Consider the following 17,068-nt stretch of genomic DNA (forward strand, 5'->3'; position numbering starts at 1 on the left):
TACACAAAGTTCACACTGAATTTACTTTCCTTATATGTCTTTTGAGCATTAGAAATAGCTGTAAAGTAATTTGCTTTTTTTTTTCATGTACATAGAGGTAAATTGCCTAAACGATCCAAAGCGTTGGGGGAGGGCGCTAGTCTCGAGGGGTACGGAGATTCAAATCTCACCCCTGCCAATCATTTTTGTACAGACCTTTCCATAAAGGGGAGAGAGCTCTTCCAGTCGCTTTTTTGGGAGTTGATAATTTGGCAGAGACGTGTTTAGGGAAGAACTTTGTCTTTACCATAATAAATTAAGGATAATTAAGGTTCAGTTTTAAAAGATTTTATGTTGCATATGTAACATTTTGACAAGTCCCAAACCTCAAAAAGTGTCAAACAGACCCTCCTTACCCCTCACCACCGTGCCCCCGCTCCCTGTCCCCAGTCTCCCACCTCACCTCCACCTCCCAGAGAGGGAGCCTTACAGCCTTACAAGACAGCTTGTCAGCCTTACAGACACACATACTCATTTTTGTGTTTCCTTCCAAGGACAAGTGCATGCATATAGCATTAACCCACTTTTTACTCAATGAGAGTGTACCAAACACACTCTTGTGCACCTTAATCATTTCTAATATCTTGGAGTGATTCCACAGAGAAACATAAAGAACAGGATTTTTGCTAAAGACAGACCAAGGTAGAGGACTAGTAGGGAAGAGGGCTCAGAGAAGCCTGACTAACGTTTGGTCAAAAAGGAAGTCTGCCAGATAATACACCTTGAATTTGGACCCAGGTGGAAACCACAAAGGTCAGAGACTGAGGAAACAGAAAACCAAGGGGCTGAATTGTCCATGTCAGCCCTGGGGTCCTAGGAACACCTAATGGCTGAGTGGGGGAGGCACTGTAGCCGTGGTCATGCAGAGGACATGGTAGCCACATGGAGTACTAGAGAGATTTTCCTCATTCATCCTTTGTCAAAATTTCAATACCTTCTGCTGATTCTCCATTCCCTAGAGCAGTGGCCTTCAAATTTTAGCCTGTACTAGTATCACCTGGAAGGCTTTTTAAAACACAGATTGCTGTTCCCACCCACACCCTGGCATCCTCACCCTCCCCAACCCTCGTTTATGATTCAGTAAGTCTGAAAGTGATCTAAAAACTGCATTTCTAACAAGTTCTCAAGGGATGCTGTTTGCTGCTGGTCAGGGGACCATGCTTTGAGAATCAACTCCCTAGAGATAGAAGGCAAGAAAGAGAAAATGTTGACTGAGTGAGGACCTCTATTGGGGATTCCTCTGAATAATGAGTTGTTCATGGAGGGTAGTAGATGGTCTCCATGGCCTTATTCAGATGTGCTTGAAGGATTGTCCATCCATCCCTACCTGCTCTGAGTGTTGGCTCCTAATGGCCCATAGCTGTCCCTTTTTCAGAGTATTACCTTCAGCTGCCATATTCTTCAGAGAATTTCCTTCAGCCAAAGGGATCTGTCTCACATCGGTTATGCCCCTGGGGCTCAAGGGTGAGCCCATAGCTAAGGATTGACAGACATGAGTTACAAAAGGCCATCTCTCTTCCTTCAAGATGGAAATAATTATAGTGCAATTTACCTGAAGCTAAACTCCAACAGAAATTGCATCCTTACTTCTCTCTTTACCCTGCCCTATTCTGCTTCATTGATTCCCTCTTCTGAGACCACTCTCTCAGTAAATTATGTGTACCTGACTGCTAGTCACAGCTTCTGTTTTCTGAGACCCGAAGCCAAGTCAAAGAGTATTCACGAGACCACAGAGCAAGATTCGATGTGCTGGCTATGGGAGGGACTTTGGCTACTCTTTATCAGATTTGGGGAATCCAGCTTCCAGAACTAACACAGGCACTCTCAAAGTCCAACAACCACCAGTGTCCATGCAGTCTACAGGGAAGATACTACATCTATGCAATAACTGTCATGGGGGAGACAGTATTGGGGCCTTACTTCCAGGGATGGGCTGCTTAACAAACTGGGAGTAGGATGATTAGAGAAGGTCTGAGTCCTGGTTCTCTGAACTTTAGAACATCCCTGTCTTGTCCAGGGACTCTCCTCAAAGGTTTTGTGATTAGCGGAGCCTTAGTGATTTTAGATGCCTGCTAGGTGGTTTGTAGTGGTTTGTAGGGGTAGTAGATTTATGCAACAACACTAGTCTTAGATTCAATTAGCTCAAGTCTATCTAATTAAAATGATAAATTGTGGGAACCTCTGGTTCGAAGAAAAAATTTGCAGCAATAGTAGTGCTAGTAATGATGATGATGATCACCATGATAGTCACTGTAAAGTTTTTTTTTTTTTTTTTTTTAAATAAGCTGTGGGGTTTCCCTAGTGGTGCAATGGTTAAGAATCCGCCTGCCAATTCAGGGGACACGGGTTCGATTCCTGGTCCGGGAAGATCCCACATGCCGCAGAGCACCTAAGCCCGGACGCCACAACTACTGAGCCTGTGCTCTAGAGCCCGCAAGCCACAACTATTGAGCCTGTGAGCTACAACTACTGAAGCCCGCGAGCCTAGAGCCCGTGCTCTGCAACAAGAGAAGCCTGCGCACCGCAACGAAGAATACTGGCCGCAATTAGAGAAAGCCCACGCACAGTAACGAAGACCAAATGCAGCCAAAAATTAAAAAAAAAAAAATCTGCCATCAATTTAATTAAATTAATTTATTTATTTGGTCGTGCCACGCGGCTTGTAGGATCTTAGTTCTCCAACCAAGGATTGAGACCGGGAATTGAACCCAGGGCCACAACAGTGAAAGCCCGGAATCTTAATCACTCGACCTCCAGGGAACTCCCTCATAGTAAAGTTTTAACTGCTATAACAGACTAGCATTCGAGACCCTCCTGGGCAGTCTTCCCCTCCCAGAATGTTCTGCCTGTGACTTTCCTTGGGGACTAAAGTCTGTTACATGTATTGGTGAGGAAGGGAGAAGTGGAAAGCTGTATCCCTTGATCTTCTCTTTATAAATACTTTATCATCATCATCATCATCATCATAATCTGCAACATTCTGATTAGGACTGCTGCTTCCACACCTGCCCCTCACCTGCACTCACCTCCCAGTGCAAGGAAGTTTGTTTTTCATTTCTCTGTTCTTGGCTCTCCCCAGAACAACCTTTCTTTTCTCTTCAGGGCAGCCACTGGAGGGCACCAGGAATATGACACCTGGATTTTCCAGAGCAGTGGCAGGACTGAGATCTCTCCTGACACTCAGGCATAATGCACTCAGGTTGAAGCCACAGTCCTCCACCTTCATCACTTTAGGTCTTTACTGTGGAACAGGTGATATTATTCCCCTGGAGAATTCACTTTTGTCCAGCAACTACAGTTTCCTGGTTTGGGCTGAACCAGTATCTTGAGAGAATTCTATACATTGGGTCATCCCATCCTCCTCCACCCACTTCCTGCACCTCGAGTATTCTGATCTGAAAATAGTAACAGATTGGGAACCCTTCTGAGGACTGTTAAGGTTCCTGGAGGTTCTCAAGAACTGCAGAGATTTCAAAGAAACTAAAACATGAAACACGCATTTCTCAACACCACTGTAACTGGTTCTGTAATCCCCTCACTGCCCTAACTGCCATAGTGCCTAGTAGAAGACTTATGACGTCTCAAATCCTGTGGGTTATGGCCAAGGACAGCCAGGCTTTTTCTTTTCTTTTTTTTTTAATCCATTTTTTTCTTACTAGATTTTGAGTTCAAGAAGAAAAAACATCCAAATATTTTGAAACTATTTTCCATTTCTCATGTGTGTCTATCACCTATGAATTTTTAGAGTCTTAAGAATCACTTTCCTGGTCATTTCTGGCTTAGTCTGTCAATTTTCATGTTGCTGTATGAAGATTGTCAGGGACCACATTTCTGTTTAGGTACAAAACAGGATTATAATGTTTGACATTACTCACCGATATTTAAATTCTGTGTACTTTTTTTAGCGCAAAAAAATCTTTAAGTGCAAGTACCTATGTTCATAGTAATTTGTGAAAAGGAAAAGAAAAACACCTATTTTATTCCTCATGCAATCTTCTCTTTCCTGTTTCTGATATTCTGAAATCTGTCTTCATATAAAAGACTGAACTTTAATTATAAAACAGCATGGGCTAGATAAGGCTTCCAGCATGTTCTTTACTCCTGTGATTAGGAGTCGGTTTTGTTATGCTTTTCTTCTAATTTAATGTGATTTTAGATTTTTAACAGTGAACAGAAATTAATTTTGTAAACAGAAATATATGCATATTTGTTGAGAGAGAGAGAGGAGAGAGAGAGACTTTTTAAGAAGCAAGGATTCCTCTCACATAGGGGTTCCCCAGGAGACCTGAATGGGGGGAGGGGTACAGGGGGCTGACTCCAAGAGGTCTGTGTTCATGTCACAGCAACTCTGTGAGCAGCCAGTCCCACCCAGTGTTCTTGGATGGGTCAAAAAAAGGTCTAGAGCACTTTTGTGAAAACCAAAATACTAAAGAGCTAGGTGAGGTAGTCAAGGAAACAGAAACAAAGTGAGAGAGGAAGTGGTATGACTCCACACAAAATATGGGACTGGGAAAACACCAATGGGAAGCCAGATGCTGCAGAATTTTTTTTTAATTTGAGATAGTGACAATGATGAGTTTAAAGGGTGAGGAAAAAGCCCATCATTCAGAAAGAAGGAACATCCCTGCCCAGGTGCCATGACCTGAATGCACTAAGGGACAGGCACCAAAGAAGGTTCTGGTAGGGTCCGACCCACAGGGGCTTTGGGATCCACCATCATGGAGATGCCCCTCATTTCATGTGAGTTGAGGTTTCTGCTCTCACTCTGCCTTCAGAGATCCTACAAGAGAACTACAGGGTGTCAGGGAACTAAAAGAAAACTAACTAGGGAGAGGAAGAGTTTAAGGTTGCATGCCTGTCTTGGAGGAGGGAAGAGGCTGTTAAGGAGATCTTGAGAGTCTTGCTGCCAGTTTCTGTTTTCTTTAAATCTTCAGGATGTGGAAGGAGGGTGTCAGGACTGCTGGGGATTACTTTTTTAGGGACATGGGTAGTCCGAACCATCTACCTATAATATGATTTTCCTTTGGAATGGAGTGGAATAAACTTGATACTTTGGAATCAGACAGTTGGGAGATAGGTTTTCTTTCCCTTAATCTCCACACACACACACACACACACACACACACACAAACGCACACACACGCACAGGTATTTGGGCCGTACAGGATGTTTTGGTCATGTGGAAGCTGGGTAGGATGGAGTCTGGAGCAAAGATAGATCCTTAAATGTGTTCTTCAGGTAGGAGGCAACTTCTGATGATGTCTGGCCCTTCCTATTTGCTTTTGAACTGCTTCATGTACTCCAGGATGTCTGACTTGACTGTGCTGATGGAAGCCCGGTGGAACCAGCGCATGATAGGGACTCCATCAGGCCCCACCAGGAACTTCTCAAAGTTCCAGCGGATGTCATGGACCTTCATGGGCTCCCAGAAGAGTTGGCTTGATGAGCCCAAAAAATCAGAGGTTGGAGGGCAGGAGTTCTGGAGCAGAGATATGGAAACAGCAAGACAGTTTTTCTTCTGCTTCTGTGTGGTCCAGTCTTATCCCTACCCCTAGAAATTCTACTTACCATTATATATCTCAATATATTAACTACTTGACATGCTCCTAACGAACCACAGACATTTCAGTACATCACTACCAGTACAATCAAACAACCAAGAGCTAGAGAGTATGATAGCAAATAGAAAAATTTCCTCCTTTCCCTGTCTCTCCCTCACTCCCATGATTATATCATGGTCCTTCAATGAAAGACTATCTTCTGTTTTCTTTGGTAAGTCATAACATTTCTTTAGCTTCAGTTTCTTTACCTGAAAAAAAGGGGTCCTTCTATTCTGGGCTTATGTGGTTCTAACACTCTGTGACTCTAAAGTTAATTACGACATGACACTCTACATATCTGTTTCTATATTTGCCTCTCTGATTAGATATGAATTCCTTCAGGGAAGAGATTATGCCCTATTAATATTTGTTAACTCATTGTGCAGCACAGTTCTTGCACATAATCAGGGATTTTATAAATGATTGTTGAATGAATGAATCATTACCATTCTGTAGGGAAGGTCAGTCTATGTTAGAGCAATCATATGTTATATGTTTCCTCTACTTGAAGCTAAAGCCTCACAACAGATATTGCCATGATCTGTGAACTGAGCATTTCTTTCCAAGGAGTCCAAACTCAATCGTAGACTTGAGCCCCACACTTTCAGGGCATCTCTACCTACCTGACCAATCCTTGCCAGGTTTATGTTTGCTTACCTTCAGGAAGCTAAAGACCTTCTGTTCTTTTTCTCCATTCACGTCCCCTTTCTCAAAGAGCTGAAAATTGGGAACAAAGCCACCACCTGGACGTACATACCTGCAATGAACCAGAGTGTTCCTGAGAGGACCCAAATTAAGAAAAGGATGGATAATAATGGCCACCACAACTTAACCACAAAAGGAAATTAGAGGTAAAGAAAGAGAGGCCGTAGACAGGGAAGGTGAGGAAAGAGGTCTTTGGGAATCAGGACTTCATGCACAGGCTTTAGGGAACCAATGGAGAATTCCAAGAAAATTGGAAGGCAAAAATTACTCAGCCATAAAAAAGAATGAAATAATGCCATTTGCAGCAATGGATGGACTTAGAGATTGTCATACTGAGTGAAGTAAGTCAGACAAGTAGTCAGTGAAGTAAGAGAAGGACAAATATCATATGATATCACTTATCTGTGGAATCTAGAAAAAAATTATACAAATGAACTTATTTACAAAACAGAAATAGAGTCACAGTTGTAGAAAGCAATCTCATGGTAACTGGGGGGGGGGATAAATAGGGGGATTGGGATTGACATATACACACTACTATATATAAAATAGATAAGTAATAAGGAGCTACTGTATAGCACAGGGAACTCTACTCAGTACTCTGTAATGGACTATATAGGAAAAGAATCTAAAAGAGTGGATATATGTATATGTGTAACTGATTCACTTTGCTGTAAGCAGCAACTAACACATTTTAAATCAACTATACTCCAATAAAAATTTTAAAAAAAGAAAATTGGAAGGTTAGGATTCTTGATTCATTTCTATTTCCTGTATCTTCTCCTTTTTCCTGTGCTTCTTTTACATTAGATTTCCCGTAGTCTTACCATTAAAGTACTGAAAGGTAGAGAGAATTATTGAGCACTGCCAGTAGGGCAAGACTGAATTCAAAGCATCATAATGATGTTCTTGAACCCATTAATCTGTCAGTCACCCCAGAAGTCTCCAGAATAAGAAGCCTCTAGGTAGAATGTGGAAGGAAAATCCTGACAGGGTCTTGCAGGGTCCCAAGCAGGCACTTACTTGAGCCCCAAAAGGATCTCTGAGTTTTTTGCCGGTTCTTGTTTTCCAAATTGGTTGCAGGGAAAGCCCAACACAACTACACCAAAAGGCTTCAGCTCCTCCTGTAGTGCATTCAGTTCTGTAAGTAGAGAGTGAACTGCATGGATAACCTGGCCAGCAGCCCTACCTTGAGCAGTAAAAGACCACTGATTTATCCATTTATCACATGAGTAAGCTGAGGACTATGAAGGGAAAGGTTCAAGATTACAGAGATTGAGGAAACAGAGCAAAAAGCTAGAACACAGGTTTCCAGAAGCGCATCCCAGTATCTGCCATTTTTCTTGTGCAATAGCTCCCATAAGTGGCTCCACTTCATCATCCAATAGGAGCCCTCCTTTAAAAGCACAGATTGGTTAGTACTCTATGTGTGTGTGTTGGGGGGAGGGGGGGTTCTGCTTGATTCTGTTTCAGACTTCTGAAGAGAAGTCCATTGCCTTCCTAAGTTGATGGATTGATTGATTGATCAAAAATGTTTTAAGGAAAGGCAAACAAAATGGACATGCTACCCCCTTCCTCCTACTATGCCCCATGATGACACAACCTGACACTCCAGTCACCTTCCCAGGAGCACTCTTTGGTGCTCTAACCTGGGAGTTGCTGAGGGAATCAGTGAGATGCTAAGCCTAGCTCCAGAGCATTCTCTACCTTTCTATCAGTTCCAGTGACATAACTGATGCCATTTCCCTGGAACACTCACCGGGATTCTAGGCTACAAACTCCAACTGTTCTTTACCACTGCCAGGAAGCTTTCCAACTCTCTGTCTGGACTTCTACCATTATTTCCAACTTTAGCCATTTTCGGTTCAGATTTACTGATTCCATGACCAGCACCAGCCAGTCTTATTCAGACTCGGCTCTATCTGCTGGCATCTCCCCCAAGGACCTCTTCTTAAAAGAAAGTGCCTTCTTATTTTTATATATTTATTCAGTTACTATCTCTCTTATCTTTAGCCATCAAGAATATTTCCTTCCTGTTGCGGAAATACCTAGCAAACTTTGGTTCTAGTCCTTTGGCAAGTTCCTTAAACTCTCAATGTCCTCATCTGGAGTAAAATTTGAATGAGATGCTCTTTATAATTCTCATGAACTAGTTTAATAAATTATAGCACAGCAATACAATGGAAAACTATATCCTTTTTTTTTTCTTTTTTTGGTCTTGTTTGTTTTTTGGCTGCGTCACGTGGAATGTGGGATCTTAATTCCCCATCCAGGGATGGAACCTGTGGCCCCTGCAATGGAAGCACAAAGCCCTAACCACTGGACCACCAGGTAATTCCCTGGAAAACTATATCTTAAAATGAATGAGGAAACTCATCATGTGGTGATACGGAATAATGTCAAAGATATTTTATTATGTTAAAAAGCACTGTGCAGAATCATATGTGTGTGTGTGTGTGTGTGTGTGTGTGTGTGTGTGTGTGAGAAAGAGAGAGAGGAGAGAGAGAGAGAAACTGATTTGCTTGCATATGCATTAAAGATTTATGCAGGGACTTCCCTGGTAGTGCAGTGGTTAAGACTCAGAGCTCCCAGTGTAGGGGGGCTCAGGTTCGATCCCTGGTCAGGGAACTAGATCCCACATGCATGCTGCAACTAAGAGTTCACATGCTGCAACTAAGGAGCCCACGTGTCTCAACTAAGGAGGCTGCCTGCCACAACTAAGACCTGGCACAACCAAATAAATAAATAATAAAATAAATATTAAAAAAAAGATTTATGGAAATGTACACCACAAACTGATGACACTGGTTGCCCAAAGGGAAGGGACTGTGGAAGATTTCACTGTAAAGCCCTTTTGTACCTTTTAAATTTTGAATCTTGTGACTGTATTACCTATTCAATAAGTTTAAATTAAAACTGAATTAAATTAAAACAGATTTAAAAGCAGATTTACATTCCATGGAACTTCTGTTTACACCTCACAACTTTTTAAGCTTACCATATTTTTCAAGCTTAACTTTTTGAAGGGAGGAGAATCTCCACTTGCTAAATGATACTAAACTGTTGTTTAGGCTCTTATAATTAGATCCTGAGATTTTTATAAAAATTTTAAAACGTAGTCTTTAGCTTTTCAGGTTTTCCCTAGAGTTGATTGTACATAAAAATAATAAATATAATGTGACCCCCAAATTCTTTTAAATGTCTTGATCTTTTCAAAATCTGTAATTTGAGAGTATCTTTTTATGCACAATTTCAACATTAAATTGCAAAGGTCTTTAGCTTCTTTTGGTAAATGTGAATCATTTGGTTTTTGTTGTGCTTTGGTGGAGGGGGTATTTTAATATAATTTTTGCCTGAATCAAGCAGTCCCCACTGTCTTAGTCCATTCAGGCTGCTAAACAAAATATCAGACTGGGTGGCTTGTAAATAAATAAATGAGAAATTTATTTCTTGCAGTTCTGGAACTTGGAAGTCCAAGATCATGGTGCCAGTGTGGTAGGGTTCTGAACAAGACCCTCCTCTAGGTTGCAGACTGCCAACTTCTTCCTGTGTCCTCACATGGTGGAAGGAACTGGGGAGCCCTGTAGGGTATCTTTTGTAAGAGCATTAATCCCACTCGTGACGGTTTTACCCTCATGACTTAAGCACCTCCCAAAGGCCCCACTTCCTATTGCCATCACATTGGGCATTAGTTTCAATATATGAATTGTGGGGGGACACGAATATTCAAACCGTAGCACCCGCTGAATGTTAATTTTCAAATATCAAAATTTGGTGAACCGGGACTTCCCTGGTAGTCCGGTGGGTAAGACGCTGTGCTTCCATTGCAGGGGGCCCCGCGTTCGATCCCTGGTCTGGTTAACAGATCCCGCAAGCTTGCCACAACTAAGGAGCCCACCTGCCGCAACTAAGGGTCCGAATGCTGCAACGAAGATCCCACGTGCCGCAACTAAGACCTGGCGCAGCCAAAATAAATTAATTAATTTAAAAAAATTTTGATGAACCATATATCTTAGAAGTGAGATTGCAATATGCCTAAATTTAAGTGGTGTTTAAAAAGGAGAAAATTGTTGGATTTCTTATTATTGGAGCGCCATTAAGACAAATTAATAGGACTTTATATTTTTGATCAGTTGACTAGATACTGATGTCAATATGTGAAAAAATTTCTTAAAATTCGTTCATGTATTTTTTTGATCCATTTTTTGGTGGCACTGGTATAATTAATCTTTCGAATTTATCTTGAACTTTTTAAAAAAGCTGAAAATAAAGTTCTTGGCATGTCAAAAACTCCATCCATCTCTAGTATAATCCATCTAAAACTTTAACCTTTTCTGGATCAGCAGGAATTCCAAACTCGTCCCCATGAGTGCACAAAGAAAATGGAAAATCCACCTCAGCCACCAAAGGTTGAGCCAAGTTTGGAGAGATGAAGCATTTTCCCAAATAGCTCTCACTCCAGTTAAATACTATGTAGATAGTAAACTACATTTCCTCTTCTCTGCCATTTGGAGGTGCCTGCGGAACCCAAGGCTGTTTTCCAAAAGATCAAAGATCAATCCTCTTTCCTGTTACCATAAGTCACCAGTGAGAAAGATAAAATCAGCCCCTGAAATCTAGATTCCGGCCTGGGAGTCACAGCTAGGGTTTGGTGTTCTCCTGTTGAACATAAACAGTTTCACAGAAGATCAATATCATACAAGTGACCATGATGAATCAAGACAAAAACAAGGACCACTCCATAATCATGTTTCTTTTTTTTGGCTGCGTTGGGTTTTCGTTGCTATGCACAGGCTTTCTCTAGTTGTGGCGAGCGGAGGCTACTCTTCGTTGCGGTGTGCGGGCTTCTCCTTGCGGTGGCTTCTCTTGTTGCAGAGCACAGGATCTAGGCACGTGGGCTCCATAGTCGTGGCTCACGGGCTCTAGAGCGCAGGCTCAGTAGCTGTGGCGCACGGGCTTAGTTGCTCCACAGCATGTGGGATCTTCCCGGACCAGGGCTCGAACCCGTGTCCCCTGAATTAGCAGGCAGATTCTTAGCCACTGTGCCACCAGGGAAGCCCCTTAATCATGTTTTAACCACACAAAACATGAACATTATCCAGATCACAAAAATGACCAAGCATCATCCTATTCTTACCAATCTAAGTGATTGCTGTTTCTTTACCCTTGCTTTATTCCTCCTACTCTGTAGATATGATTTATTAAGATACCCAGTCACCTACCTGTGCCCATTTCCTGACAGCATCCAATCCAGAGCAAAGCTTCAATTCCTTGAACCCTTCCCCAAATCACCTAACACAAGCCGAGATCCTCAAGTCTGTTCTAACATCTTCTTACTAAGAGCCCCATGGTTGCCTACAGTATATGTTTTCCCTCAGAACACTGAGCAACAAACTCAGCTACAGATATGTTCCTGGTGGTCTTTGACTAAATCTTTGGGAGAATCTTCGTTCTCACATCTGGAGGTAATTCTCCTGGCATTCTAAGAAGCAGAGAGCAGTGGCAGGATTTAGGGGAATAGAGTCACATGATCACCTATCTCCCCCCCCACCCTCCCCCTGCTTCCTCCTAATAACAAAGTAGCAAAACCTTCTGGAATTAGAATATGGTCATCTGACAAAGCTAGTTCCAAGAGAGGTGAAACATGAGTTCTTACCAGGATACTGAGCTGCCAAGCCTCAATAGGTGGCCACATTGACAAAGAGGACATGCTTGCCCGCATACTGCTTGAACTGGATATACTCCTCACCATTGAGGGTGAGGGCTCCATACTCATAGATGGTGCCTGTCACCCCCTTATAGCAATCCACCTGGAATGTGACAAAAATAACCATAATGATGCGATGATAAGACAAACGATAATCCCCAATATCTGTGGACTTTTTTTAAACTCTAAGAACTGAAGAGAATTTTCCAAGTGATATTTTTAGTTATGGCTAATGCCACAGTTAGAACTTATATCTTCTAACTTACAATCTTTTTTTTTTTTTAACGGTGGGACAATCACTTTATAATCCTCTCCCCATTCCTGGAATATTAACACAATTTACCTCCATTCTCCGATCTACAATTTACCTGCACTCTCCTCCACATCCTAACACCACATTCCAGTCATCCCGTCCATTCTCAAATATTCTTAACAGATTTTGGCAGAGTTTCTCATAACAGAAATATGTTTTACATAAATTTCTCATCTATATATTCTTACATAGTAATTTCCTTCCCCCAGAGCCCAGCAAATAACTTGTTCCTCCTCTGGATCCCACTGAAGGCACTTTCCAGAGTTTTGTTGGTGGGGGCTCACTGGTACCTACAGAATTCATCCTCGACACCCCTTTCTTCTTATCTCTATGTGAAACAGTACTGTTATCTGAGGAGAGGGACTCTGGAGATGTGGAGAAAAGGCATAGAATTTTAGAGTAATTTAAGTGAGTTTCAATTACTCTAAAATTCTATGTACATAAATGTCTGCCCCATGCAGTGAAGGAATTGCTTGTGGGTGAGCTCCTGTGGGGAGAGTGGGGCAGAAAACTCTTTTACCATTTTCTTAGCCTGTTAGTTCTGTCACTAGGATACCAGGCATAGCTTCCCCTTCATTATCCTTGGAGAGAAGGAGGCTGACGCAGGGCAGGCACATTCCCTGTGTTCCATACATCCATACACATCTGTGCACAAACATTAATCCAAATATTTGAGAGTATTAGCCTAAGAAAGCCACCATGAAAGGGTTGTCATCTATGTGCCTGCATTCTCTTTTGCATTCATGCTACCTCAGCTCTGTGGTGAAGAGTTTCTAGCATTTGCCTTTCTTTCTAGTACAATTTTTTTTAAAAAGTGGAAATCATCCTGTGAGCTGTCATTTGTGTGCCTCCATTTTCCTTGTCTTCATGTTGCCTTAGCTCTGGGCTCAACAGCTTCCAGCTGTCTGTCTCACACATGGATATCAACCTGTGATCCAAGCTTGTTTCCAGGATGTCACATCACCTCCCCTGAAATTAAAATTGGCCAGCAACTCTCTGGGCCTTTTGTGTTTTATTATTCCCTGACAAAAAAGAAAAGAAAAAAAAACCCTCTCCCAACCCTAAAACTCCTTAGGGCACATTTCAGCACCAGCTTCTTTTCCACCTGCCCCGGTGTTTCACCCTCCCCAAGAGCAACCAGTTCAGCTTCCCTCTAATCCAGTTGCTGCTTCATGTCCTCTTTCCCGGACCCGCAATGGTGCCTGAGGTTCCAGACCAGAGTGGAGGGGACGGGCTCTGGGGTATCAGGCGGCCACCAGGGGAAGTGGCAAAGCGGAACGCAGCGAGAGCAGCCTGCGTCCTTCGCCCACTTTCGGCCCAGTGACCCACCAGGCTCAGGGGAGACGATCCATGTAAAGAGAGTTTAGAAGAGGCTCTGCCTCACAGGACAGCAGTGGCAGTGGCAGATGTCAGTTTGGAAGGGCTGAGAAGACGGATCTCGTCCTTCGTAGAGGGGGAGAAGGGAGAACTCCTTGCATCCTTGGCGGCCAATTTAGTCATCACGTGCTGAAATCCGCCTGGGTTCCCAGCGGGGCACTCACCTTCATCTGTTGCTGTTTCGGGGTCGGCTGAGCGAAGCCGACCAGGAACAGTGAGAAAAGACAGCAGGCCCAGAACTGCGGGATCATGGCTCGGACTAGGAGTTCTAGGCGAGCCTCAGGTCCCCAGGGATCTCGGCTCCTTTTGAGCCCCTGGCACAGACCAGTTTGAAGATGCGCTCTCCAATCGCAGAGCAGCATTAGCACACGGGCAATCCCCCCTTCCCCGCCACTCCGCTCTCCCTCCCCTTTCTTCTTCTTCTTCCCTCTCCCCAACCTCCCCCTCCCCCTCCCCCTCCCCCTCACTCCTCCGCCCACTCCCGCAAGCCCTGAAGGCTCAGCGCACCCAGTGCCTCCGGGTCAGGCCACCCGCTGGTGTTCTGGCGCCCGTGCTCTGGCAGGTGGAGGCGGAGGCTTCCCTCTTTGGAACTTGAAGTACTGTCTCTACCTTCTCCAGGCAGTTCCTAGGTGCTGGCTCTGCATCCAGGAAGTAAAGCCACCACCACTGAATCAGAATCTGCTTTTTAAAATTAAGATCCTCATGTAATTTACATGCAAGCTAAAGTTTGAGAAGCATTGTCCCAGATGACTATTAATCCTTTGTACTGTCCCCTCAGACTTTCATCACTTAGTCAACAGCACACTGTATTTTCTAATTATGAAGTCCAGATGTGGGGACCTGCATGTCTCAGACCCTTTGCCCTGAGATCTGTCCCCTGGGGAAGGGCTTGTTAATGCAGGAGTAACACAGATGATGGATACACATTCACAGGGGGAAGTTATCCAGGAGAAAGATCTAAACTGTGCATTAGGGAACTGCCTTGGGCTCGACTGAGCTTCATTCTCTGTAAATTATTGTAATCATCTCTACCCCACTTACTCCATAAAACTATTTACTGTGAGGTCCTAATAAGGTAACGATCTGAAAGTTGTTGCAAAGTATTTGAATCGGTGAAGAGTCAGAGTTGTTTCTCCCACCCCTCCTCCCTCCCATCTGCTCCCTTCCGGCTTTTCACTGCCAGCTCAGCTTTACCAAACTCCCTTGTTTATTGAAGTGATAACGTCTTCCTTTTCAGTTCTAAGCCCCTTGACATCCAGTCCCCTCCATCTGCCCTGCCTCTTCCAGGTTTGCACAAAAGCCTTTCTCTGCTCCTGAAACTTAAGTCTGGATGGGGTTGAATTCTCATGAACTCTGTTGGAAGATAAGCTTTCTGTTATCTCAGATTTCTTCTCAAAGGCCTATAATCTATGGCCTGATGGCTGATATCTGATCCAGCCAAGCAGGTCCTCGAGGCATTTAGAGCAGTCATGCAGAAGGCGTCCCTCTTTTGGCACAGACCTACACACATTCCCAAGCTCCTTGGCCTCTCGCCATTCTCATTTTTAAAAATGGCTGAACCTTAGACTGTGAAGCTATAGCGACCATTGAGTTCAATACCCATGATAAGGGTATTGACTAGCTCCTTATCTCAGAAAAAGCTAATGTCCCTGTACCTTAGTTTTCTTACCTGTAAAATCAGGGTAATAATAGTGTCTACCTCCTAGGGCTGCTTTGAGGATGGAAAAGAACTCAGCCCAGGGCCTGAAACATGTAAGCAACTGGAAGTCTACTTATCATCCACATGTTCATCTTTATGCATCAGAAAACTGAAGCCCACAGAGAGAAGGGACATCTCAAAGGTCACAGGTTAGTAATGGTGAAATGAAAGCAAATTCCTGATTCTAACCATAGAAACCTTGCTCTGGTTCCACATGGATCATCAGTTGTTGTGACTAAATCTTCTTTGTCTGAGGCGATTTACTTTTGCTCATCTTGCAATAACTAGCCCTTGAGTGGTGAGGAGACACTTCTGAATAGACCTTATCAGTAAGTCAAATAGTCTAAAACCCCAACTTCCCATGTTTCTAGTCCAATATCCCTAAGTTTTTGAGCACCTTGGGTCCTGGCCTCCAGTGATGAGAAGTGAAGGTACAGAGCACACACTGAGCAAGAGGAAAGGGGCAGACATCTCATGTCCCTGATCCCCCTGAAGGTATTTCAGGGCTACAATTTCCCTTCACGCCTCCTCCGGAGCCATAGTTCACATCCCTATTAGCTCCTTCCAGGAGCTTTGCTTTCATCCCTTAGTTTGTCTCTTCACTTCCATTGGGGCCCAGGGCAGGCCACCCCAAAATATGCCTTAATGGCAGACTTTCCTGTGGTGCAGTGGTTAAGAATCCGCCTGCCAATGCAGGGCAGATGGGTTCGAACCTTGGTCAGGGAAGATCCCACATGCCGCAGAGCAACAAAACCCCTGTGCCACAACTGCTGAGCCTGCGCTCTAGGGCCCGCGAGCTACAACTACTGAGCCCACATGCCACAACTACTGAAGCCCGGGCGCCTAGAGCCCGTGCTCTGCAATGAGAGAAGCCACCACAATGAGAAGGCTGCGCTCCGCAATGAAGAGTAGCCCCTGCTCTCCGCAACCAGAGAAAGCCCACACGCAGCAACGAAGACCCAACGCAGCCAAAAATAAATAAATAAATTGCTGTTGTTTAAAATATTTATATTTATATGCCTTAATGGCATGTTGATTATTTTGAATTAGTTACTTAAGAAATGATTGATGCAAGAGAGACACTTTGACCCTCCTCTCTGTCTCCCTGAAAGCAGGAAATAAATCTCCCATGTGAAAGGTACATTCCCTGCCTCTCGAGGCATCAGGACACGATTATCATCAGAGATAGGGAATTCCGGCAGAGAAGCCTGTATAAACAAACATTGTTACTTCTTTAATTTACTACCCCAAGCCCAAACTCTGTTTAGATTTTTCACTAATTAAGCACCCAAAGCCTAAGTTTCTTTGTCTTGTCAAGTCCTCACATATTTATTGGTCTTTGTCTAAAAAGTATAAAAGCTGCCTGCTTTGACCACTTTTGGGGACCCATTTCTATAAGACCTCCATGCACACAAATTAAAATTTGTTTCTTTTTCTCCTGTTAATCTGTCTTGTGTTGATTTTATTATTAGTCCAGCCACAATAACTCAAGAGGGATAGGGGGAAATTTCCTCCTTCCCATACTTCCCAGATCTTCTCCAGTCTCTCTTCCTCCACACTTTGCTTCTATTCTATTACTTTTCTAAAGGTCAGTCTCGTTGACATCGCTCATATTAAAAATACTTTGA

The 17,068-nt window shown here is 43.4% G+C and overlaps 1 protein-coding gene across 1 annotated transcript; it reads right to left on the minus strand.

Annotated features, from left to right (window-relative positions):
* Positions 1-2,654: 2,654 nt before the first annotated feature.
* GPX6 (glutathione peroxidase 6) lies at positions 2,655-14,074 on the minus strand. The gene is made up of 5 exons (XM_082415512.1): positions 13,906-14,074; positions 12,001-12,154; positions 7,368-7,485; positions 6,297-6,396; positions 2,655-5,518 (listed from the first exon to the last, which is right to left on the minus strand). The coding sequence occupies exons 1-5, from the start codon at positions 13,990-13,992 to the stop codon at positions 5,312-5,314; spliced, it is 666 nt and encodes a 221-aa protein (XP_082271638.1). The 5' UTR covers positions 13,993-14,074; the 3' UTR covers positions 2,655-5,311.
* Between the last annotated feature and the right edge of the window lie 2,994 nt (positions 14,075-17,068).

Source organism: Balaenoptera physalus (genome assembly GCF_965194825.1).
Source record: "Balaenoptera physalus genome assembly, chromosome: 11".
Taxonomy (NCBI): Eukaryota; Metazoa; Chordata; class Mammalia; order Artiodactyla; family Balaenopteridae; genus Balaenoptera; species Balaenoptera physalus.